Consider the following 26,765-nt stretch of genomic DNA (forward strand, 5'->3'; position numbering starts at 1 on the left):
GGAACCTAGAGGAATGTCTGGGTTAGGCTTTTCTGGGGCATGTGGATTTCATTTGATTTTTAGTTGGTAGAAATCAAACTGCTTCTAAGTCTTTGTCTTTTTCATTGGCAGCTCTTCAACTAGCAGCTCTCTTCGTGTGTTGCAACCTCAGAAAACCAGCAGGATGGCCGCAAACAAGAGTAAGGGCCAGAGCTCCTTGGCCCTTCACAAGGTGATCATGGTCGGCAGTGGAGGGGTTGGCAAGTCAGCCCTGACGCTTCAGTTCATGTATGATGAGGTAAGACGTACCAGGCACAGATGGCTTTCATCATCGAGTCTGCTGTAACAACGTCCCTTTTCCAACTGTGTCCATGTGCTCATTGCCCCCCACACATGGAGGATCATGGGCAAATTTGTGTTAACTTGGTTTCTGAATAGCTTCCTGGGGGAGTCTAACCAGCATAAGACCTGGGTTCCTGATTTTTGGTAAGTAATTTCAAATGTGGCAGGGATGTGAGGGGTCCCTGCTTGCATGATTTCCATCATCCTTTATGATTTCTTTCTGACACAAGGGAGGAGGCTGTTTCTAAAGAACAGATCAGATACTTAGCTTTGTAACAGTCAATTTGGGGAGATATTGAAGGGAGCTAAGTTGTCGTAAGACAGTCTTTCCCTAAGTGATAGACATCCAATTCTCTCTGGTTCTCCCACACAGCAAAGGGAAGCTTGAACCATCCTTTCCTGAAATTGGTATCACTTAATGTAGATAATAGAGCTGGTGCCGAGTCCAGTGTGACAACAGTTTTGATTTCTGTGGCAACAAACATCCCTGCCTGATGGCCATTGGCTGGTATTATTACAGGCAGAGTGTTCTGACGAGAGCTTGCATTCTGTTCACAAGGGTGTGTGCTTTACAAGATTTGCAAACAGAAGCGACTTGTAGCCACAGTTGGTTGATTGTTATCTGTTTTCCCTAGACTTGCCCTCTGTCCAGTTTCCGCTGATGTTGGATGGTATTGGTGTGGCAATGACCATTTTGGGGATCTAGCTTAGGGAAGTGGAGTAGGGATACTGTTAGCTGGGAATTAGTGGAATGTATTTATGTGGTTTGGAGTCACTTTGGCATGTGGTTGTTACCAGCTGTCCCACTGTTGGCATAGCTTCCAGGAATATGGCCACCACCTAGTCTGCGAACTCACCTGGCACTGTGACATGAGATACAGAGCCAGGAGTATATCGCGGTGTGGATGTTGTCCTGTGGCACCTGACTCTGAAAATGTGTGGGCCGTGGAGGAGACACAAGCGTCGAGACATACAGAGCTGGTCTGGAAACTGGTCTGGAAGGTTCTTCCAGATCTTACAGCTTCTTACAGGGAAATTCAGTAGAGGTTTCCTAAATTTGACAATAGTCCTACAGCTTTTATGACTAGTGATGTCAAGTCATTGTGAAGCTGCAAAAAACCCTTCTAAACTTTCAAGAAAAGAGAAATTTGGACTGATTATGCTGGAGGACAGACTAAATTGTTTTTTTATTCATTATAGGACGTAGTACAGAATCACTGGCATGTCTGGTAAGATCATCAGAGTATACGGCAAACAAACAAACCAACAGGAAGGTATGCTAGAGAGATGCCAGGCAGTTAATTAGCAAAAATGTTTTTTTGCTGGATTTTGTGATATAAGTAGTATTTGTATTGTTTTTCTTTTTTTTCCTTAAATATTTTATTTATTTATTTGACAGAGAAAGAGAGAGAGTACAAGCAGGAGGAGGGGCAGGCAGAGGGAGAGGGAGAAGCGGAGTTTGATCCCAGAACCCTGGGATCATGACCTGAACCAAAGGCAGATGCTTAACTGAATGAGCCACCCAGGAGCCCCTTGTATTGGTTTTCTGTTGCCATGTAACAAATTCCTACAAATGTAGCAGCCTCAAACAACACACATTTGTTATCTAGTTTCCAGGGGTCTGGCATGGCTTAGCCGGGTGCTGTTCTCGGGGTCCCACAAGGCTGAGGCTGTGTCATCTGTGGCTGTACGCTCAGCTGAGGCTTGGGTCCTCTTCCACACTCTGGGTGCTGACAGAGTTCGGTTTCTTGCAAATGTGGGTTGGAGGCCCATAGGTCCTTGCTACCAGGCCTTTTCCATAGGTAGTTCATACGATGGCAGCCGCTTCTTCGGGGCCAGTAGGAATGTCTCTCTGATTAGCTAAGACAGATTCTTATATAAGCAAATGAAATCACAGGGTGATCTTGTGGCCATTGCCATAGTCCATTGGTTAGAAGCCAGTCGCAGATTCCTCCGTATCTAAGGGGAGAGCATCTTACCAGGGCATGACTTACTGAGGGTCCCCTGAGGGTATATTTGCCATAGTAGTTGTCCATTTAAAAAAATTTATAATGGATTATGATTTCTTTTCCCACTCTAGATATTCACTTTTGTATCCCATATTATATGAGTCATTTTATATTCTGTCCTTAAAAAAGAGGAATAAGCTTCAGACCAAATTTCCTCCTGGTTCATTCCCTCCCTATATCTCACAATGAGAAACCTTTGTCTTTTGATGTTTGCTTCTCTTTATCTTGTACTAGGGGCCAAAGTGGGGAACTCTCGTGGAATCTGCTTGATTTACTCAGAATGTTTTTTTGCATGAAAGAGGTGGGGCATGTCTTGAAGAAGATGGCTTTGGAAGTCTTTGTTTCTGCTTGATAACATAATTTGCTTACTAAAAATTCCTTAATTTTTCTTCTGTGGAGTCTGGGAGGAAGAGAGGGTGAGGAGAAGAGTTAAGATGGAGACAGGATTAGAGGAGTAGCTTGTTAATTGAGATGAAGAAGGGGATTTTGTCCCCCCAGGGAATCACTGACAATGTCTGGAGATATTTATGGGTGTCCCAACGAGAGGACCGGTGCTACTAGCACCTACTTGGTAGAGGCCAGGGATGGTGCTAAGCAACCTGCGGCACACAGGAGAGATCCCACAACAACGAATTCTCCAGTGCAGATAGTCTTGTCAATAGCAGGGCTGCTGACACTCTACGAGATGAAGTAGGAGAGTCACATCGGGATTTGTGTTTTTGTTATGTATGTTTGTGTGTGCGTATGGTAAGAGGGAGGGGAAAAGATGCACGCAGGAGACTTTTGCCCCCTTTTTCCAGTATCTTCAGAGAAAACACGGAAAGCTGGGCTTGATCTTAGTCTGTTTTTTTCTTGGGCTATCATATTTGAGGACTGGAGAGCAGCAGTTGTTGAAAAAATGATAACATAAAATCAGAGTAAGCAAAGCATAGAGATGAAGCGATGTATGTTTGGAGAAGACTTTAATTGATTTTCTAAAATAGTGCTGTCTTCTAGAATCTTCTACCATGGTGAAAATGTTCTGTATTTATGCTGTCCACACGTGTGGCTCCTGAGCTCCATGACGTGTGCCTAGTGGCTATTATATTGGGCAGTAGAGATCCAGAATCATAATTTTGGAGCTTGAAGAAACCTTAGCAGTGATTCCCAAACTTAGCTGATCGCAGAATCTCCTGGGGGGAACTTTGTGAAAAAACACCTTCTGGATACTATTTCTAGATTTGAAAATGGGAATCTTTCTTTTTAAGAAGCTCTTGGAGTTTCCGACATATGGCCAAGTGTGGTGACTTCTGCCTGAGACATGAGCTAGTCAAGCCTGATTTCGCAAGATGAGGAAACTGGGTCCTGCGCTCGGGGATGCCAGTTATCTAAAGTCTCACGGGCTATCAACGTTCTTTGTTCTTGGTCCTGTGCTTTACTCCAAGTTAAAAAAAAAAATCAAGATTATGGCAAAAATTGCTGTGAAAATTGGATTATGTGAGGAACAGTGGTTCCAGAAGTGTGTATTTTTGGCTAAGTTCTGACTTTTAGAAAAATTGGAGGGAGATCTTAACCTTTTTATCTTTGATCTCTTATACTCTTTAGACTGTCAGCGGCTGGCTCAGTGGCTGGCTAAGTTATGCTCAGTAAGAAGGGGGTCTCCATGAAGTTTGTCTTAGTTTTGTGTGTCTTGGGCATATGAAACTGAATCACACACAGCCTTGCAAGGCCTGGATCATCTTAGCAGATACCAAGACTGTAGGGATTTCCTGTTTCTAATGGAAAAAAGAAAACATCAAGATTGCAATCTGTGTTCTAATAATCTGCACACCTTTCCTGGCATAGAGGTATGTCGTTGTATCAGGACATCTGATTTCCCGTGTTCCGGGAGTCCCTGGAACTCTTGCTGTTTTGACCTTGAAAGCTCAGAAATGAACAATTGAGATGCTTTATGATGATATTCAGAGATTTGCAGAGGGTGGTGGGCTTTTTTGGGGTCATGGATTTGTCTCTTTGGAAAGGAGTTAAAAGGACACTGTGTGAAGCATAGGTCAATTTTCACATATTATATATTTTAAGATACTGTTAGTACAAACTTAAGAACCTAATACTAAAAATTGTTTTGTTTTGGGACGCCTGGGTGGCTCAGTTGGTTAAGCGGCTGCCTTCGGCTCAGGTCATGATCCCAGGGTCCTGGGATCGAGTCCCACATCGGGCTCCTTGCTCGGCAGGGAGCCTGCTTCTCCCTCTGCCTCTGCCTGCCTCTCTGTCTGCCTGTGCTCACTCGCTCTCTCTCCCTCTGTCCCTGACAAATAAATAAATAAATAAAAATCTTTAAAAAAAAAATTGTTTTGTTTTTTGTTTTGAAATTTAAAATCACTTGAAGAACCAGTGGCTTTTAATTGGCAGCATGAAGCTATTTTTTAAAAAATTTATTTTAGAGAGAGGATGTGTGCAAGGCGGGGGAGGGGTTGGGGGGAGAGAGAGAGAGAGAAGCAGACTCCCTGCTGAGCACAGAGCCCCATGCAGAGCTTGATCTCACAACCCTGAGATCATGACCTGAGCTGAAATCAAGAGTTGGAGTCTTAACCAGCTGAGCCACCTGGGTGCCCCAGTATGAGGCTCTTTTTTCTTTCCCTAAAGATTTTATTTATTGACAGAGAGAGATCACAAGTAGGCAGAGATGCAGGCAGAGAGAGAGGGGGAAGCAGGCTCCCTGCTGAGCAGAGAGCCCAATGCAGGGCTCGATCCCAGGACCCTGAGATCATGACCTGAGCTGAAGGCAGAGGCTTAACCCACTGAGTCACCCAGCCATAAGGCTCTTTTTAAGGGTATTCTTCAACGGGCCCATAAGTTCAAATTGATAATTTCAGTTCAATTTTTAAATTTTTAAAATTTAGGGGCACCTGGGTGGCTTAGTGGGTTTAGTGTCTGCCTTTGGTTCAGGTCATGATCTCAGGGTCCTGGGATCAAGTTCCACATTGGGGTCCCTGCTCAGTGGGGAACCTGCTTCTCTGTTTCCTGCTTCCCCTGCTTGTGTTCCCTCCCTTGCTTGCTCTCTCTGTCAAATAAATAAAAACCTTTAAAAAAACTTGGTGGGTTAAGGGGGTAGGAGAAGAGTAAATGAAACAAGATGGGATTGGGAGGGAGACAAACCATAAGTGACTCTTAATCTCACAAAACAAACTGAGGGTTGATGGGGGGAGGGGGGGTGGGGGGGTGGGATTATGGACATTGGGGAGGGTATGTGCTATGATGAGTGCTGTGAAGTGTGTAAACCTGGCGATTCACAGACCTGTACCCCTGGGGATAAAAATATTATATGTTTATAAAAAATAAAATTAAAAAAAAAACAAATTTCAAAAAATTTAAATTATAGTTTATTAAGGTATAATTCACATGCCAGGATATTCACCCTTTTCAAGTGTGAATTCACCAGTTAATTCAATGACTTTAATATATTCACACAGAAGTGCAACCATCACTATATAATTTTAGAACAATTTTCTCAAAAAAAGAAAAAAAAGAAAAGAAACACCCTACGTATTAACATCTTTCCTCATTACTGCCTCCCCTGCTTCCACTCCTCGTCCTTGATAACCACTTTCTATTCTTATGGATTTGCCTATGTAGACATTTCATATAAATCGAATCATATAACATATAATCTTTATATCTGGCTTCTTTCACTTTGCATAATGTCTTGAAAGCTCACCATATTGTAACTTGTATCTGTGCTTTGTTGCTTTTTTTTTTTTTTTTTTTTATTAGAAGATTTTTATTTATGTGAGAGGAGAGCGAGTGAGCATGGAGTGGGGCATGGCAGGACAGGGAGAGGGCGAAGCAGACTCCCCACTGAGCAGGGAGCCTGATGTGGGACTTGATCTCAGGACCCTGAGATCATGATTTGAGCCGAAGGCAGATGCTCAACTGATTGAGCCACCCAGGCGCCCTTTCCTTTTTTTTGGATTCTTATTTATTTACTCGAGATAGAGCATGTATGCATGCATGCACTCAAGTGGGGGGAAGGGCAGAGGGAGAGAGAGAATCTTAAGCAGACTCCACACCCAGCATGGAGCCCAGTGTGAGGCTCTATCTCATGACGCTGAGATCATGACCTGAGCTGAAATCAGGGGTTGGACACTTAACTGCCTGAACCACCCAGGTGCCCCAGTACTTCATTCCTTTTTATCATGGAATAATATTCCATTGCCTGGACATGCTATATTTTGTTTATGCCTTCATCAATTGATAGATATTTGGATTGTGTCTGCTTCTTTGGCTATTTTGAATAACATTGCTATGAACATTTGTGTATAAATTTTTGTGTAGACCTATGTCTTAAATTCTCTTGCATAAATATATTGAGGCACGAAACTTGCTGGGTCTTATGGTAACTGTACGTATAACTTTTTGGGAATGGCAAAGCTGTTTTCCATAGCATGTGCACCATTTTATAATCCTATAAGCAATGTATGAGGGTTTCAATTTCTCCATATCCTTGCCAACATTTATCATTGTCTCTTTTTGATTATACATCCTAGTAGGTATGAAGTGGTATCTCATTGTGGTTCTGATTTACATTTCTCCGATGACTAATGATGCTGGGCCTTGTTTGATGTACTTATTGGCCATTTGTATATCATCTTTGGAGAAATGTTTATTTGGGTCCTTTCTGTATTTTTTAATTGGGTTATTTGTCTTTTTATTGTTAAATTTTAAGAGTATTTTATGTTTTTGGAATATAAGTCCCTTATTAGATATATGATTAATAAATTTTTTCTCTCATTTTATGGGTTATCTTTTCACTTTCTTGATGCTGTCTTTTGAAGCATGAAAGTTTTAAATTTTGACGAAGTCCATTTGTGCTTTTGATGTCTTATCTGAGAACACATTGCCAAATCCAAGGTCATAAAGATTTACACCAATGTTTTCCTCTTAGGGTTTTGGGGTTTTTAGCTCTTACTTTTCAGTCTTGACTCATTTTCAGTTAATTTTTGTATGTGATGTGTAGTATGGGTCTAACTTCATTCTTTTGCATGTGGGAATCTGCCTAAACCAGCACTAATTCAATTTTGATAGTACATTGCTGTCATTAATTTAGTTTTTTCCTAAACATCTATACTTCTGACATCATTAAGATAATTACTTACTTGGTGTCTACCACAATAAAAAGAAAAGAGCTTTGAAATATTAATATCATTATTACTCAGTAATACAAGCACCGAGGGAACTTTAGCATTTATTTGAAATTCTTTTGTCCTTAGTCTCTTTTTGTGGGACACAAAATCAAAATATTCTGTGCTAAAGTCTCTTGAATTAATTCTTTCTCTGTTTGGCTCTATTACCAATTTAATATTCAGTTAGGTTCATTTGCTTCAGTCTCTCTGTTTCACAGCTTTTAAATTTGTTTTATTTGTCCTTCCAGGGTATCTTTTTGGCAAATGCCTAACAACATAGATAATGCATATACGTACCTATTAAGATATGTATACGCATACACAAACAACCACTGTACGCACACACACGTTTCTTATTTCTTTATTCTCCCTACTTTACTTCTTTACTTGTGCACAAGGTAGACTGTTCTAATCTGGAGATCTTTCTGTATCTATACATAGTTCTCTTTGTCATTTTTTATAGCTGCATAGTATTCCATTGGTGGGTGCCTGTTGCTGGGCGTTTGGGTGGTTATTAATCATTTGCTGTCACACACGGTGCCACAGGGGTCACCTTGTATGTTGCTGTAGATTAGATTCCTAGAAGCTGGGTGGCTGGGACCCAGAGTGAGTGCTACTCCAGTGCTCTTAGATTTTGCCAAATTCATTCCCATAAAGACTGCACTGTTCTCTCCTCCCACCAGCCGTGTACAAGCGGGCCTTTTCCCCAGAGTGTGTTGTCCGACGGTGGGGTTTTGCCAGTCTGGTAGGTGACAAATGGTGTCTCCACGTAGTTAACAACTTCCATTCTCTATTAAGTGAGGATGAACATCTTTTCGTATGTTTAACATCGTATGTATTTATTTTTCTGTGAATCGTTTATGTCTGTTGCCACTTTTTCCCATTGGATTGTTGATCTTTTTTTCTCTCTGTTTCTAAGAACTGTTTAAACATAGCTCTTTGTGATGTGGGTTCAAATACTTTCCCTCTGTTTGTCATTTGTCTTTTTTTATAGTGTGTTGTGCCATACGGAAGTTTTTAACATTTTTTATGTAGTCTAATTTATCGATTTTTTCTTACATGGCTTCTGGATTTTGAGTCATAGTTAAAAAGGCCTTCCCTACTTCAAGGTAATAAAAGGATTTCACCCATGTTTTCTTCTGGTGCTTGAGGGGTTTACTTTTATATTTCATTATGTGTATATTTAATCTTCTTAGTCCCTTTTGCCAAATTACTTTTCAGATGAGTTTTATACTTCTGTTGAGTATGTATAAGAGCTTCTGTTTCTCACCCTTGCCCGTGTTTGTATAATTTTATACTGAGAATAATATTGCCAAGTGTTCTTTCTGCCCTGTGCTTGGACTCCTCATCTACAAAATGGGAATTTCTGCTCCTGTTTAAAAACAAAATAAGAAGAGGCAGAGCTGAGAGCAATAAAGAACAGAAGGGGTATATGAGGAGTGATTTTTATTTCATAACGCTTTGTACATAGTGTGGTAATGACAGGCACTCGGTGAATATGCAGTTGATTGGAGGCAAAGTGCCCATATATTGAAATGTATGTTTTTGGCAGATCTTCTTTCCCTTAAAACTTTGTTCATTACTGATAATGCTGCTTATTTCCTCAGTTTGTAGAAGACTATGAACCCACGAAAGCTGACAGTTACAGGAAGAAAGTGGTTCTTGATGGAGAAGAAGTCCAGATAGATATTCTGGACACGGCTGGACAAGAGGACTACGCAGCCATTCGAGATAACTACTTCCGCAGCGGGGAAGGTTTCCTCCTCGTGTTCTCAATCACAGAACACGAATCATTTACAGCAACCGCCGAATTCAGGTATGTTTCAAGTGAAAGAGACTCCAGACTCCGGGAGGCTTTTTGCCTTTCTTTCTCACAGGTTCAGCTTGGCAGGACTTTGGGGCTGAGCACGGTAGTAGAGGGTTGAACTCATTATTAGGGAGAATTCCGCTAAAGAATTTTCTGCGACTTCTTGAATCTTGGCACATTATAGTCCACCAGTTGTTATAGTCTCTTGGGGTTGCCATGTTTTATAATTTCTGAATATAAATTATCTGAAGAATCTGTTGTCCCTAGAGAGGACAATGCCATTCCATATTCTCAAGAACCTGTAATTTTGTTTTCACGTAAATCCTAAGGGACAATGATTAATGCGTTCACTTTTTTTTTAAGATATTTTTTATGTATTGAGAGAGAAAGCAAGTGAGACAGCGAGCGAGTGAGAGCGTGCACACGTGGGGGGCAGGGGCACTGGGCGAGGGGAGAGAATCTCAAGCAGACTCCCTGCTGAGCACGGAGCCTGATGCAGGGCTCGAGGCCAGGGCCCTGAGATTATGATCTGAGCTGAAACGAGGAGTCAGACGCTTAACTCACTGAGCCACCCAGGCACCCCAACTGTTCATATCTTTTTTATAATTTTGCCAGAAAAGTAATCATTTTGCTCTATTTTGAGGTTGATGAAACACTGTCAGGAGACTGCAAGCTGTGGGTCCGCCTGACCATTTGCTGCAGCTGTAAGGACTGTTAGCCCAGGCGAGTGGAAAAGAGCCCAGCCTTAGAATCTGACGGATCTGGGTTTGAATCCTTGCCCTGCCCCTTAGCACTTTTGTGACCCTGGGCAAGTTTACTCAGCGCTAGAGATTCTGTTTCTCTATCTGAAAATGCACTTGTTAGTTGAGGAGATGAAATGAAATGATGCTTTAGGCTGTAAATCCTTCAGGGCAGATACCTTGGCCACCTGCTCCATGTGCTGTCCCCAGGCCTTCTCACAGGGTATGCGGGGGGTGCTTACACAGCGAGTAGAATATTAACTGCTGTAATTCATTTCAAATGCAGCAGTTAAAGATACCTTAAGTTCATTTCATTATAAAGAAACAGTGAGCTGTTAGGCATCATCCTAAGAGGAATTCTAATGGGAAGGACGTCTTTCTCCTTTTACCCCATACGCTTTTTGTTTCTCTTACACAATTAAATTTTTTTTTGACAACTCACCTTATAAACGTATCTGCCCAGTTGACTTTTGATTTTAAGAACCAGATCTAGAGTCTAACAGGGAACTAAGAAAGGGGGAAAGATTTTTTTTTTTCCCCACTCTTTAGCAAGTTCTGGTAAAAAATCGAGGAATCAACCAAAAATAAGAATGAGGAAACTAAATATCCCTCTAAGATTTGGGGGAGGCATCAGTGAGCCGGGAAGGCCTCAAGGGGTGATCCCAGCTAAACCAGCAGAGTGAGTGGAAGGTAAACAAAGTCGGTCTCCATTACCATGCTGCCTAGTGTCAAGTCTTCAAAGGTGGAACACCCAAATTCTCTGATACTGTAGTGTGTGAGTCGTGGTGATCAGTTAAATGACCAGGACTCTTCTGAGTGGTCCTATTAATTTTCAGACTTCCCAACATACCTAGAGTTTTCTCTATGTGGGAATAGCCCCAGTATTCATAAAATTGTGTTTGCAGCTACAGAATCCTGTTTTTATCTGTCCTTGAGGATAAAACACGACAGATGCACACACTTCCTCATCTTCTGAGCCTTTTGATTTCCCATCACTCCCATGACTCACCAAGAAAGGAAATGATGGGCAGTGGAAGAGTCCTGTCCTGAGAACAGACGTCCTGTCTCCCCACGCCATCCCAAATGCATGCGCGCACGCACACACACACACACACACACACACACACACACACACATACACACGCCATTCGTGCGTTCCCAGAGATTTGGAGCAGGGTCTCATCTCATCTTGGGAGATGGGTTTCGGTCATTATGTGAGAACAGGGATCCTTAGAAGAAAAAGGACAGATGACTACCTAAAAGAAAAACAAGGGCAAGTTAGTTCTTCTGACTTGAACTCTGGACATTCAGATAAAAGTCACAGGGCTGTCCAGGTTTCTCACGGCATTGGAAGCAGAAGAATGGAGGTAGAGTATCTGACCCTCTGTGGCTAAACTCACGTTATGCCTCTTAGCAGTTTTCAGACGTAGCATTTCTGTATTTATGGGAAGATCCTGACATAAAACTTAATTGCTCTATCTTCCTTATGTTAATATGCTCTATCTTCCTTGAAACTTTCCCTGGATAATATTAAATAAACTAGAAAAATCAGTTTGAAATAAGAGACCAGACTTGGTACCCCCATTTTTTATTTAATATGTTTATTAATGAGGTAATTTTATAAACCTGTGCATGACTAATGAGTCAGAGAGCTGTCAGTTTTTCTTGTTCATAGTTGTGTTGATCATTTAACTTATAAATGTAGTATGTTCTTTGACCTCTGTTGACGTGTAGCCCGTAGTAAAGCTACCTAAAGGCAATTTTCAAACATCCACTTTTCTTCCTTCTGTTTTTTTGTTTTGTTTTTCTTAAAATATTTGCTTATACTTAAATGGACTCTAATGGAAAAAATTTAAAATATTTTTATTTTTATGAAATGTTACCCTTTATCATACAAAACCAATGCAGAGCTCCACAAAATGCACTTTTGAAGGGGTCTTTTTTTGGAATATTTTAAAATGTAGAAGTAGAATTGTCTTTACTGGACCAAAATAATGGAAGTGGAATGTTTAATTTGTGTAATTAATTTTGATTTTGATTAATAATTTTAGATAGCTGATAGTTTTAGTAGAGGTAAAATTTAATTGGATTCTTTTCTTTTTTTATTTTGTAGTTGAAACATAATATGCACTAAAATCTGATTACTCCTTAACATAACAAACCCTGTTCTATTGGCTGTAACATTTGCTGTATCTAAATGCAAACTATCTTTGGGGGAGCAGAGGCATACACAGATACAGATTTGGTTGAAACAGAAGTTCACAAAACCATACTTTTATACTCGAGAGTCCTTCTGATGGTTCCATTCTTTTTTTTTTTTTTTTAAAGATTTTATTTATTTATTTGACAGACAGAAATCACAAGTAGGCAGAGAGAGAGGGGGAGGCAGGCTCCCTGCTGAGCAGAGAGCCCGATGCGGGGCTCGATCCCAGGACCCTGGGATCATGACCTGAGCTGAAGGCAGAGGCTTAACCCACTGAGCCACCCAGGTGCCCCTGATGGTTCCATTCTATTCTATAATATTCTGTTTCACTGAGGAAAAAAATTACGGTTGTGACTCATGAAACTGATTTCATGATCTAATGGACCACTGCCTTCCTTATGAAAAACACTGATTTTGTGGCTGTTATTCTCACAAAGTAATTATGCCATTTTAAAAGGGTAATTATTAAGCATTTTATGTATGAAGATACTTCTCTTACCTTGTTTTTATCCCAGAGGTTCCCAAGTTGTTCTTTTCCTTAAAAGAAAAGTGCCTAAAGTGTAAATGGGGGACCCTGTTGAAATGCAGAGTCCTGGGCTCCTAATCAGACATCACTTCTGTGGGACTCCTGTTGGCCCCAGAAATCTGTGTTTGTGATGAGCGTCCCACATCCTTCTGATACAGGCAAACTGAGAACCAGGCTTTGAAAACACTTGTCTCGTTTATGGCAGGATCTAGGGAGTGCGTCCTTGGAACACGCCCTGAGCGTAATAAGCTTTTCTGCCCTAGGAAAGCCTTTCATTTGAGAAGCATCAATGAAGTTGATTCTTATTCTAGCTGTCTTAGCTGTGTTGTTTGGTTTTGTTTGTTTGGATGCTGTCTCAGGGAACAGATCCTCCGCGTTAAGGCTGAAGAAGATAAAATTCCATTGCTTGTCGTGGGAAACAAGTCTGACCTAGAGGAGCGGAGGCAGGTGCCCATCGAAGAGGCTAGGAGTAAAGCAGAGGAGTGGGGCGTGCAGTACGTGGAGACATCAGCTAAAACACGGGCCAATGTGGACAAGGTAGGTGTGCACTTTGTGCGTGTTTCTTAGAAATAGCAGAACATAGACATCTCGTCTGTTTGGTTTGGAGGGAACCGTTTATGCAAAGTAGGGGAGGACTGCCTTTTCCAGATGTCTCAGCCAGTACTGTGAGAAGCCCTGGGAGGGTTTGACTCTGGAGTTAAAAAAATGCAGAGTCCTCTCACTTTGTCAGGAGCCTTTGTGGGGTATGCTTAGCGCTGACATGGCCCTCAGGAGTATGGCGAGATGAGACCCTGGCTTTGTGCAAACTGTGTGGGTGGACACGAGTGGTTCCCTGTGCTCTCATCTGCCATGGCCTTTTGTTCTTCAGGGTCAAGTTCTTCAGCAGGTTCTCAGGGACTTCCCCCAAGACACACGGCGTATCTTGATTTGCTGTCCTTGATTGGTCAGAATCATTCTTTTCACCTTGCTGGCCACTGGCGGGGCCAAAGTGTTCTGTCTTTATAACTTAACTTCTCAGTAGCATTTACTCTCAGGAATCAACTCTCCAGAGATCTCTCTTCTCTTCTCTCTCTTACCCATCCCCTGCATACTTTCTCATTCAGATCTCTGACGCCAATGAAAGGGCAACCTTGACAATGATGAATGCTGACAATTTTTGAAAATCCACCTACCAGTGATTGCTATCGTTAGGTTTTGGGGTGTGTTTTTGGTTTTGTTTTGCTTTTTTGTTTTTAAGAATTAAGGTTCAGAGCGGTTGCCACATAGTTCAAGTAGACAGCCTTAGACATATGGCTTTTCCTTCACCTTCCCCTTGTTTGTTAGCTCTTACTTCATGATCCCTGCTCCTGGAACATCCAAACCCATTTCACTCTGGCCTCCTTGCAGCGGCAATATATGCTTTGTTCAATCCGCGACAGCATCTGAATCCCCCAAAGTGCCTCTTATGTTACTCTTTCTTAGGGGGAAATAATTCTCCTTTACTTCTTCCCTGATGAGGGACAGATGGTAATCAAGCTTACTTAGCTTGAAGTGATGCTTGAAGAACATCGGCATTGAGAATTTGGCATTAGAAGGGACTCATTTTATTTAAAAAAAAAAAGTTATTCAAGTATGATTGACATACAGTGTCATATTCATTTCAGGTGTACAACAAGTTGACTTAACAATTCTGTGTATTCCTCAGTGCTTACTACGATAAGTGCGGTCACCATCTGTCACCATACAGTGTTATTACGGTATTACTGACTAAAAGCCCTATGCTGTGCTTTTCATCACTGTGACTTATTTGTTTCATAACTGATGGTTTGGACCTCTTAATCCCCGTCACCTAATTCACCCATCATCCCACCCTCCTCCCCTTTGGCAACCACCAGTTTGTTCTCTGTATTTAAGAGTCTGTTTTGGTTTGTTTGTTTCTTAAGATTCCACATACAAGTGAAATCATACGGTATTTGTCTTTCTCTGTCTTATTTCACTTAGCATGGTACCCTGTAGGTTCATCCATGTTGTTACAAATGGCAAGAGCCCATTCTTTTTTCATGGCTGAGTAATATTCGTGTGTGTGTGTGTGTGTGTGTGTGTGTGTGTGTGTGTGTGTGTACACCACATCTTCCTTATCCATCCATCTGTTGATGGACTCCTGTGTTGCTTCCATAATTTGGCTATTGTAAATCATGCTACTATAAAAATATAAAAACCAGGTCTATATATCTTTTTGAATTAGTGTTTTCATTTTCTTTGGATGACTACCCAGTGGTACAATTACTGGATCATACAGTAGTTCTCTTTTTAATTTTTTAAGGGACCTCCGTACTGTTTTCCACAGTGGCTGCACCATTTTACATTTCCACCCATAGTGCACAAGCATTACCCTTTCTCCACATTCTCATGAACACTTACTTTCTTGTCTTTTTGTTGCCAACCTGACAGGTGTGAGAGGTGATCTCTCATTGTGGTTTTGATCTGCTTTTCCCTGGGGCTGAGTGATGTGTCTTTTCATATGCCTGTTGGTTGTCTCTACATCTTCTTTGGAAAAATGTTTATTTGGGTCCTTTGTGCATTTTTTAATGAGATTATTTGGTTTTTAGTTGTTGAGTTGTGTAAGTTCTTTATATATTTTGGACATTAACCCCTTATCGACTATATGATTTATAAATATCTTCTCCCATTCAGTGGTTCTTTTTCTTTTGTTGATGGTTTCCTTCCTTGTGCAAAAGCTTTTTCTTTTGGGGTAGTCCCAATAGTTTATTTTTGCTTTTGTTTCTCTTGCCCGAGGAGACAGATCCATAAATATGTGGCTAAGGCTGATGTACAAGAAATTACTGCCTATGTTTTTTTTCCTCAAGTTTTTATTTAAATTCCAGTGTAGTTAACATGCAGTGTAACATTAGTTTCAGGTATACAAACACAGTGACTCAGCACTTTCATACACCACCCAGTGCTCGTGCCTATGTTCTTCCTTTTATGCGTTTTATGGTTTCTGATCTCAGATTTAGGTCTTTAGTCTATTTCAAGTTTATTTTTGTGTATGGTGTAAGAAAGTGGTCCTGTTTCATTCTTTCGCATGTGGCTGTCCAGTTTTCCCAACATCATTTATTGAGAAGATGGGTTTTTTCCCCCGTTATGTATTCTTGCCTCCTTTGTCTTAGATTAATTGGCCATATAATCATGGTTTATTTCTGTGCCCTCTGTCCTGTTCCCTTTATCTGTGTGTCTGTTTTTGAGCCAGGCCATACTGTTTGGATTACTAACACTTTGGGAGTATATCTTAAAATCTGGGATTGTGATACCTCCAGCTGTATTCTTCTTTCTCCCAGATTAATTTGTCTCTTCAAAGTCTTTTGTGGTTCCATACAAATTTTATGATTATTTGTTCAGTTCTGTGAAAAATGCTATTGGTATTTTGATAGGGATTGCACTGAATCTATAGATTGCTTTGATAACTATGGACATTTTATTATTTAATTCTTCCAGTCTGTGAGCACGAAATACCTCTCTATTTGTTTTTGTCATCTTCAATTTCTTTTATCAACGTCTTATATTTTTCAGAATATAGGTCTTTTACCTCCTCGATAAAATTTATTCTCAGGTATTTTATTCTTTTTGGTATAATTGTAAATGGGATTGGTTTCTTAATTCTTGTTTCTGCTGCTTCAGTTTTGGTGTATAGAAACACAACAGATTTCTGTGTATTAATTTAGTAACCTATAACTTTACTGAATTTATTTATACGTTCTAATAGGGTTTTTTTTTGCAGTATCTTTAGGGTTTTCTATACATAGTATCATGTCATCTGTAGATAGTGACCATTTTACTTCTTCTTTTTAAATTTGTATGCCTTTTATTTTTCTTTCTTGTCTGATTGCTGTGGCTAGGATTTCCAGTACTATTTTGAATAAAAGTGATGAGAGTGGACATTCTTGTACCTGATCATAAAGGAAAAGCTCTCAGTTTTTCACCATTGAGTATGATGTTAGCTGTGGGTTTTTCATATATGGCCTTTATCATATTGAGGTATGTTCCCTCTAAATCCATTTTGTTGGCAGTTTTTATCATGAACAGTTGTTGTATTTTGTCACATGATTTTTTTCTGGGTCTTTAAAGATGATCATGTGGTTTTTGTCCTTTCTCTTTTTAATGTGATGTATCACAGTGATTGATTTGCAAATATTGAACCACTCTTACATCTCTGGAATAAATCCCACTTGATTGTGGTGAATGGTCCTTTAAATGTATTGTCGAATTCAGTTTGCTAATATTTTTGTTGAGGATTTTTGCACCTATGTTTATCAGATATTGGCATGTAGTTTTCTTTTTAAGATTTATTTATTTTTTTGAGAGAGAGCATGGGGGAGGGGCAGAGGGAAGAGAGAGAGCATCTCAAGGAGACTCCCCACTAAGTGCCGAGCTCGATGGAGCCGGAAGCGATGGAACCCTATGTGGGCTCGATGTCATGACCCTGAGATCATGACTTGAGTCTAAATCAAGAGTAGGATGCTTAACTGACTGAGCCACCCAGGTGCTCCTATAGTATTCTTTTTTTGTGGTGTCTTTGTCCGGTTTTGGTATTAGGACAATGTTGGCCTCATAGAATGAATTTGGAAATTTTCCTTCCTTTTCATTTTTTTGGGGGAGTAGTTTGAGAAGAATAGGTATTAACTGTTCTTTAATGTTTGGTGCAATTCACCTGTGAGGCTATCTGGTCCTTAACTTTTGTTTGTTGGGAGTTTTTTGGTTACCAGTTCAATTTTGTTACTAGTGATCAGTCTGTTCAGATTTTTCTTTTTCTTCCTGATTCTGTTTTGGAATATTGTATGTTTCTAGGCATTTATTCATCTCCTTCAGGTTGTCTTAATTGGTTGGCATAGCGTTTTTTAATATTCTCTTGTAATTCTTTGTATCTTCTGGTGTCCGTAGTTATTTCTCCTCAGAAAGGATTCACTTTAGAAGCACTTTGGCAGCATCTACAATATAAATCTGTCTGTGACGTGAAGTATGTTCACTTGTTAGCTATTTTTTCTTCATATTATTTCTCAATTCTTATGTTGATTCCTGTTCTATTCCAAATCTCTTTCTATTAAATTGTGTCCTAGTTTAGAAACACACAGGAAATCCAGACATTGTATTTTATTAAAAAAAAAAAAAATCAGGAAGGCTTTCTCAGCATGGAACCATGGATATGTAGTTTTTTGACAGGGTGCTGGTGGTTGGGGCCGTCGCCAGGCACCTTCCATTGCCCCTTCCTCCACTGGACCAGCCTGACCTGCCAAACAGGACCCAGCAGAAACTTATGACTGGCAGCATTGTATTCACTTGTAAACAATTTACACGAAAGGATGGGAGGCTGTTGATAAGATCAGCCCATGAACAACTTCGTCATCATTTTGAATTGGACACATTCCATTCCCCTCCTGCCTTTGCTGTTAGAACAAAAAGAAAAAGCTGTAACATCTGAAGCCATTCACTGCTGCCCTGGTGGGTGGGCTGCTTAGGTCACTTTGGGAGGAAGAAGGTCTTTTTCTGTGCCCAGAGCTGGTAGTAGATGCACAGGGAGTCCCCCACTCAGAAAGTTGGTCTTCCTTTTCACCAAGAAGATATGTCTATGAAAACAAAAGGAGCTTGTAGTTTTTTATGAACATCCAAAGATTAAAGCCTACACGCAGTCTCACACTTTTAGTCTCCGTCATTCCCTCCGAGAAATCTGAAATGTTTCTTTGTAGGACGCATATTTTGTCTGCTTGGGTATCATTGGCACTTTGGCATGATTGCTGGTAGCAGAGGGCAAAACCCAAACTATTGTGACCAATGATAATTTGTATCTGAATAACATGCTGGCATTCAAAGGACAAGCCTTCTATCAGTTCTTGATAAAGTTCCTTTCAGTGAACATCACAAGGAATGGAACAGTGACTGTTCCTGAGAATGAGGGCAGGGGCATGGGTGCAGGAGGGTGTGGGACAGCATGTCTCTCCTCCCCATCTCCCCAGTTTCCTGGTGCAGGAGACTGAGTTTGTTTATGCTTTATCCCCCTTCTCCCCACCCCTCCATGTTCTGAGTCTTCTAGTTTTGCCAGGGAAGCTGTCGGGCATAATGATGTTCCTACCTTCATAAGGTCATGATAAGGAGGACATGGTAGTATCTAAGAAAGTACCCAGTGGCAGGCACTTCTATTCTTAACCTTGCCCGGTGGCTGGAGATGCTAGAAAGTCTGATGCAAATTTTGGCACAGAGTTGATAAAAATAAGTTTGCTTTATGCTTTAAAATGTAACTACATAGCCTACTTAGTGGAATTACTTCACGAAATCATTAAATGGCTTTTTCCTCCCTATTCTTTTCACTCCTTCCTCCCCAACCCAGGTGTTCTTTGATCTAATGAGAGAAATCAGAGCCAAAAAGATGTCTGAGAACAAAGACAAGAATGGCAAGAAAAGCAGCAAGAACAAGAAAAGTTTTAAAGAAAGGTGTTGCTTACTGTGAAAACCAAGATGGCGGATGAAGTCGATCGCCGCTAAGGACATGGGGTGGGCTCATTAAGAGAAGAGTATAGTCGACTTCCTGGTGTGTTCCCTGCTCTCCCCAACCTCATTCACACATACTTCTTTAAATGGGGGAAATGTTTGTGAACCAGTGGCTAGCAGAAGAAATAAGCCCTTGTCCATGCATTGGAACAGCTACTTTGTCAGGAGGTTTGGGAGTTTCCTTCTCCCTCCCCTTCTCCCTCCCAAAAGTTTAATCACATATGTAGTGTATAGGTAAGAAATAAGTGTTTGTTAAAAAGAAATGTGCTGTCATAGCATCTTACTTCCCTCCCTAGTTTTATAACATCACTGTCTTCCATTTTGAAATGAAAAGGTCTTATTAAGTTTTGGGGAGAGATTAGGATAAGAACCTCCTTAACTCTCATCAGTTTAACAGATGTACTCAAAAAAATCCATTAAGCTCTAATAAAAATTCAGAGATTTTTTTGGGATAAGTTTCTTGGCACTACCCTGTGGATCTGAAGCACAGCAAAAAAATAAAAATAAATATGAGTCGGGCCAAATAGGTCAGTAACAAGCTCATAAACCCTTCACCCATATGAAAAATGAAAGTTGAATTCTTCATATTTAAACAGCCAATTATAGCCTGTGTTGTCTATTTCTCTCCTGTAGCATCCTGATTTTTATGTAGAAGCTTCTTTTTAGCAGATCAAGTGAGGACTCAAGACTGGTATACTTTATAAATGACACACTTTTCTAATCAGATTAAGAATATATCTTGGGATACATCCTTTCCTAATGGCCAGACATGGTTAGGTTCTTCCTCCTCTGCTGGTAACCAATATCTGTCCTTCTGGTCAACCTCTCTGCATTCAGAGATCAAGAGAGCCTCTTCTTTTATTTCTTTTCAGTATAATGACTTCTTCTGAAGAATGTGATGAGTTGAAATTGTATTCTCAAATCATGAAGCCGGAGCCTGTGCCAGACATTCTGCTACCTCTCATAGAATTGCTCTGTAATTCTAAATTTAAATTTAGGAGAAGAGGGAAAGGATAAGATAAGCCATTGCCCTTGTACCTCTGAGAATTGGCTGCTACTTCTAACATAATTTTCTTCTGAGAGGGCCTTAGAGTTGGTTAGAAAAAGGCTTTTATTGTTGAGATATTGTTATGCTTTCTTGTATCAATATTCTCAATTTAGCAACCTGAACATTTTTCCTCAGGAAAGGAGTACTTAGATCCAGTATTCAGCACATTTTCCCCCATTTCTCGGAAGTGATATTCCACATATAGGTGCCAAAAGTGAACTGGGGTGGGGAGAGTGGGAACCATTCAAATTTATAGTTAGTACAGAAATTGTGGAAATTATGATCTAAAAGGAAAGCAATCTTGTATCACCTCCTAAAGAATCATGGTCTTTTTTAATAAAAAAAAAAAGCAGACAAATAACACTTTTTTCAAGTTTTCAGCCTTTTTATTTTCTCCTCTTGTCATACAGGTAAAATGCAAGTATTAGAGAAACTGACAGTAACTTACTCATTATTGATCTTGTTAAGTGTTCTGTATTGTCAGATAAATTTTGTTTCAATTAATCCTTTGAACTGGGTTGTGGGAAATATAGTTTAAGTATGAACAGTAATTTTAACTTCATCTTTCCTTTGGGAGAGAAGACTACTCTTTCTTCGTAAAATTTGAAAGCTTGAAGTTAATCACACCCAAAGTTTTTGAAACAATCTTTTTCTTTTCATTATAGTTTGCTACCTGTTTGATATCAGTTGTGGTCAATAGTAGGTAGATTTGGAAGATGTACAAATATATTAAAGATGGTATGAATTATTTCATGCTACGGAGATTATTCTTGGTGTATGCTATTAGTGTATCTCTAAAATTATATTTAACTTGATAGCAATCAGAAATGCATCTTTCTAACAAAAGAATTTACACATATGAGGTTCTTTTACATGGAAAAATAAGGATGCAATGTTATTTATAAATTTGAAACACTGTTACTTGCCAAATGATGAACTGTTGTGTCCGAGAGCCCACCATTGTTTTCCTAAAGCATTCATTCTAGAAATATTTGAGGACCTATTTGGTGTCAGGCTCGGTTCTAGGTGCTGGGATGTGGTATTGAACAAGGTAGGCAAGAGCTCTGTTCTCCTGGAGCTTATCCTCCAGTGATGTAGGAGACAAATAAATGAAAATGATTGGGGTAAGCATTTTGATGTAAATAAAACCAGGTAATATGATAGCAAGTGTTTCTGGGCTGTAGAGCTGATTTTGACCGCATGGTCAACAGACTTCTTGGGGGAGTGACATTTAAGCTGAGAGTGCCTGCCCTTGAAGCCAGGTGCCCAGCCTTGCAAACAGCAGGTCCAAAGGCCCAACGGTGTTCAGGAAAAGACCCCAAAGATCATATGGCTGGAGTAGAATGAGGGAGGGGCCGAGTAGTAGAAAAGATGTAGCAGTTTATGGTTTCATAACATGACGTAGGGGAAAAACATCTAGACATGTAATTTGCTACAAGTATCCTGTTTCATCAAATGCAAGACGCCATTAATTGCAAGATGTCACCATAATTTATATACCACTAAGAAAAAGAACATACCAATTAAGTGAGCCCATCCTGACTCTGGTGACATAAAGGTGTGGGAAAAACTGCATGTTTGAGTTAAGGGAATTACAGAATGTAAACTTCAATGGCAGTTGAAATACAGAATTCACCTCTGTTAGTCTAGAAGCTTACAATACAATAGAAGCTGAACAATGGTAAGTTGTAACAGTGGGGAAAATACACATATATACAGTTAATGTTATAGTAGTAAACTTGATGTAAATATTTTTATTTTAAAAATATGTTAAAATTATTTAATCAAAATTGTAACTGCATGTGCTTCAAAATTCTAATGGTCTAGAAGTGTTTGTAATGGAAGCTCTAGTCCCAGTCTTCCTATTCCAGCCCTCTTCCCCAAAAGTCAGATTCCACACCATTTCTATTCTCAAATCATTCAGTAGGTACTCCCGAGTTTCTCAATACTGTTCTTAGGCCATGATTTCTTGGTTTTTGACCTTAGCTTTTCCCCGAGACGACTTGCTGTGGTAGATGAGGGTGTAGCTCCCTTGTGTCCCTTACCCCTACTCCATTTTTGACAGTCATAGGATTCTTTTAATTCCTCTCTTGGTGGCAGTTACACCTTTTAAAACTATGTTATTTGTTTTAATAAGTATAAATATTTTTTTAATTTTAGTTTTATATTTTAATAAATATAAAAAACCATAATATTTATTATTCACGCAACACTTGACAACATCTCTTGGCTCCCGACTCTGAAAGGTGAGGATATTAACACGCCTGCCTTTTATCTCTTGACCCCCTCCTACCTCTTCCTTCTCTGTGACACCTTTCACTTTTGTATTGTCAAGGTCGATGACATGAACATTCCATTCTGTGACCATCACTCAAGGTTCCTGGCTTTATCTGTAGATTACTTTTAAAAGTTGAATACCAGTCAACAACAATTTGATTACGGTGACTTACGTAAATATGACTCATTGCTGGGCCAAACACCATGTGGTGATGGCCTCTTCCTTCAGGCTAAGCAGTTCTGGTGACACCACACAAAGGAGAGCTGCCTTAGTGTCTGGTCACGTGGTCACTCCCCCTCAGTTGCCTGAGTCACTCCACATTCTAGCCTGCTTCCTCTTTGGAGTGTCCCCTGCCCACAACTCATTTTTCCTGAAGTTTGATTGCTTTTTCCTGGTGGAGAGGATAATAATATAGTCTCTTTCCCCAGTGCCACTGTCTTTTGTTGCTTGGGATCTGATTCCATTGTTCTTTGGAAGACCTTCCGCGTAGAGCTTACGGATTGCCCTATTTAATGTGGACCCACGACTTTCTAGGTCCTCCACACAACTGGTGTATGGAGGCTGGTTTTCACAGACACTTGGGTCCATTCCAGGTTCCTGAGTCTCCCATAGCTTCCTTTATTAGTTTTTAACTCGTGCGGGAGAACATTTTCAGAAAGGGTGCATTAGAGGTAAGCCTTTGGAGTGTTTCACTGTATGAAAGTCTTATTACCTTTGCCCTTTATTTAATTGCTAGTTTGGCTTGGCATGGAATTCTCAGCTCAAAATAATTTTCCCTTGGAACTTGGAGGCTTTGCTTCATTGTCTTTGAGCACCTATGGTTCCTGTTAAAACTGGTCTTGTTCTGCTTGTCATCCTTTGTACTGGGCACTCTGCTCCCCCCTCCTCTGGAATTGTAGAGGATCCTCTCTTTATCTGTAGTGTCCAAACAGCACCTTGATGGATCTGAACATGGGTCTTTCCTGTTCATCCCTCCTGGCACTCAGCATCTTTCAGTGGACGCTCACTTCTCTTCAGCAATGGATTTCTGAAATTTCTTTGAATAATCCTTCTCTTCTGTTTTTCTGTGCTTGCTTTTGCTTTTTATTTTATTTATTTATTTGAGAGATGGAGAAAGAGCAGGAGAGCACGAGCAGGGTGAGGCAGAGACAGAAGCAGGCTCCCTGCTGAGCAGGGAGCCTGATGCAGGGCTTGATCCCAGGACCCTGAGATACAACCTGAGCCGAAGGCAGACGCTTAACTGACTGAGCCACCCAGGCACCCCTCTGTTTTCTGTGCTTTCTTTCCAGAACTCCTGTTCTCTACTTTTGGACCACCTAGATGCTTATCTGCACCATCTCTTCCTGGGTGTTCCAGGTTTATTTTCTCCCAGAGCCGCCCTCCCTCTCCCTCTCTTTTCATCACCTGTGATTTGCCAAACACTGTTGGAGGTTCTCAAGATTCAGCAGTGACCAAACATGAAATCCTTTGCCCTCTTACACCAGAGCAATCAGCTTTTCTTTTCTAACTCATTATTTGTGTGTTTGTGTGAACAAAAGCTTTCTTTGTCTCTAATTGTTCCTTTTTCACAGCAACTGTTCTTGGCCTCATGGATGCAATAGCATGACTTTAAAAAAAAAAGATTTTTAATTAATTAAGGCGGGGGTGGGGGGTGTGAGTGCGGAGAGAGAGAGAGAGAAAGAGTCTCAAGCAGGCTCCGCCGTGGGCGGGGCCCGATCTCACAACCGGAGATCATGACCTGCACTGAAACTGACAGAAAGATGTCCAACTGACTGAGCCACCCCGGCACCCCTAGAGTATGACTTTCTGAGGATGTTAGATCTTCAGAAAGTTCTATTCCTAGAGTTACCTTTGTTTAATTTTTAACCAGTTTTTCTCTCTCTTCTGTTCTTTCTCTTTCTTTTAAATTTTATTTATTTATCTGACAGAGAGAGAGCACAAGTAAGCAGAGTGGCAGGCAGAGGGACAAAGGGAGAAGCGGGCTCCCCACTGAGCAGGGAGAGGCTATGTTGCCTGCAGGAGCAGGGTGGACTGTTGCCAGCATACCTCCGAGTAAACTCACTGTTCCCAGCCACGCTGCATATGCCCGCTGCTCAGTCTGCAGATTCGGGGCTCCGGCCGGGCAGTCAGCCCCTCCTCTCCATAGCCCCTTCCTTCCTCCTTTTCCATCTATCAGTGCCCTTCTGGAGTGCAGCTTCCAGAACTTGGTCAAACTTCTGCATCACTTAGTGTCCCTCTCTCATTCTCTTAGCCATTGGAGTCTTTCTTGACTAGGACTTGAAGGCAGGTGTCAGGAAACAGAGGGGACTGACATTTGAGCTTACTCTTCCATTTTGACCTATTCTCATTTTCACAAGTATTTACTATTTCCTTTTTTTGGCAGATCAGCGTTGCACGAGGGGTAGAGTGAAACCATTGATCTGAGCCTCTGTAGGACTCATCCTCAACGAGGGGGTCTGTGGCAATCCCTGTTCTACAGAGGTGTGGACTTCATCATGTGGGGTCAGACCTGGGTCTGGCTGGTTGTCTTCTGCCACCAACTTTATTATTTTTTTTTAAGATTTTATTTATTTATTTGACAGAGATCACAAGTAGGCAGAGAGGCAGGCAGAGAGAGAGGAGGAAGCAGGCTCCCTGCTGAGCAGAGACCCCCGATGTAGGGCTCGATCCCAGGACACTGGCATCATGACCTGAGCCGAAGGCAGAGGCTTTAACCCACTGAACCACCCAGGCTCCCCCCAACTTTATTTTGTTTTATTTTTATTTCATATTCACTTCCTTTTTTGTCATTCAATTTTAAAGTGAGGGAATCGTGGATTTTCCCTAAGCCTGCCCTGATTTTGTTCAGTTTTTTGTCTTTCATTTCTTGGGTGTGAACAGGTAAAACTGCTGAATGAAGCAGTGATTTCTAGTTTGTCCGATCTTTTTAGAAATGTGGTTGGCTTTGTTCTCCTAGTTAATCTGGTCCAGAAATCTGAGTGGATTTACTCGTGCTGTTAGTGGATCATGTAGATCTGTTTTGTCATCAGGCTTAGGTGTATCCGAGGTTGGCCAATTTACAGTCTGTCCGCTGTCTTGCTCCCAGGCAATGCTGGTTTTAAAAATGCGTATTGCTGATACCGACTACCCAACTTCTTTTTTATGAGTAACTAAGTTTCACTTCTTGAGGATTTTGGAAAGAATTTAAAAAAAATTTATTTTTGTAAGATTTTATTTATTTGAGAGAGAGAGCGAGGGAGACCACAAGCAGGGGGAGGGGCAGAGGGAGAAGCAGACTCCCCACTGAGCAGGGAGCCAGATGCGGAGCTTGATCCTAGGACCCTGAGATTATGACCTGAGCCCAAGGCAGATGCTCAACTGACTGAACCACCCAGGTGCCCCAAGAACGTAAAAAATTTTTAAAACTGATTTGGGCCCTTGGGTTTATGGTGAAACTTCTCTCTGAAGAAAGATACTTCCTCTGATACCACTTGCCTTCCTCCTGTTTTTGTCTAAATTCAAAGCTAGAGCGTGTTCCGACATAGTGTCACTAACTGGTCATTTGTACTCACTCACACGTGTGCCACCAAGCTGGATATTCCGTTGTACTGGTGCAGTGTCTGCAGTACCGTCGTGTGTCCGTCGGCAGTAGCACGCAGCCCTTGCTTGTGTCTGAGGAACTCGGTAGCGTGGCCCCTCTGAGGAGAATTCCCCACCCACGCTAAAAAGCGTCCGCATGGTTAGGCCGGAGCAGGAATGAAGGCCCCGCTGCCAGGAGGACAGAATTGCTTTTGTGCATCATCTCGTCTCTCACTCTCTTGCTGGGACATCTTCTCCTGACACACGGAGGAAGGGCCAGGCATCTGAACGATTTTGGAGTCCCAAAATCCTTAGGAAAGTTGGCTTCTGTCAACTTTATATTTTAAAACAAGCTTAATGGGGCGCCTGCGTGGCTCAGTCGGTTAAGCGACTGCCTTTGGGTCAGGTCAGGATCCCAGGGTCCTGGGATCAGAGTCCTGCATCAGGCTCCCTGCTCATCGGGGAGCCTGCTTTGCCCTCTGCCCTTCCCCCATTTGTGCTCTCTCACCCTCTCTCTCTCTCAGATGAATAAATAAAATCTTAAAAAAAATTTCAAAAGCTTCATTATTTCGAGTACTTAAACCGAATGCATCTTAA

General features: G+C 41.0%; 1 protein-coding gene across 1 annotated transcript in view; it reads left to right on the forward strand.

Moving 5' to 3' along the window:
- Window positions 1-20,693, forward strand: part of LOC111141953 (RAS like proto-oncogene B) — a 44,315-nt gene extending 23,622 nt beyond the window's left edge. Inside the window, exons 2-5 of the mRNA XM_022494840.1 lie at window positions 112-277; window positions 9,097-9,305; window positions 13,125-13,302; window positions 19,124-20,693. Coding sequence (XP_022350548.1) covers window positions 164-277; window positions 9,097-9,305; window positions 13,125-13,302; window positions 19,124-19,243 — 621 coding nt within the window. The 5' untranslated portion in view covers window positions 112-163 and the 3' untranslated portion in view covers window positions 19,244-20,693. The remainder of the gene's footprint in view (window positions 1-111; window positions 278-9,096; window positions 9,306-13,124; window positions 13,303-19,123) is intronic.
- Window positions 20,694-26,765: the final 6,072 nt, after the last annotated feature.

Source organism: Enhydra lutris, unplaced genomic scaffold, assembly GCF_002288905.1.
Source record: "Enhydra lutris kenyoni isolate GAN:26980312 unplaced genomic scaffold, ASM228890v2 scaffoldscaffold1, whole genome shotgun sequence".
In the NCBI taxonomy this organism is placed as follows: Eukaryota; Metazoa; Chordata; class Mammalia; order Carnivora; family Mustelidae; genus Enhydra; species Enhydra lutris.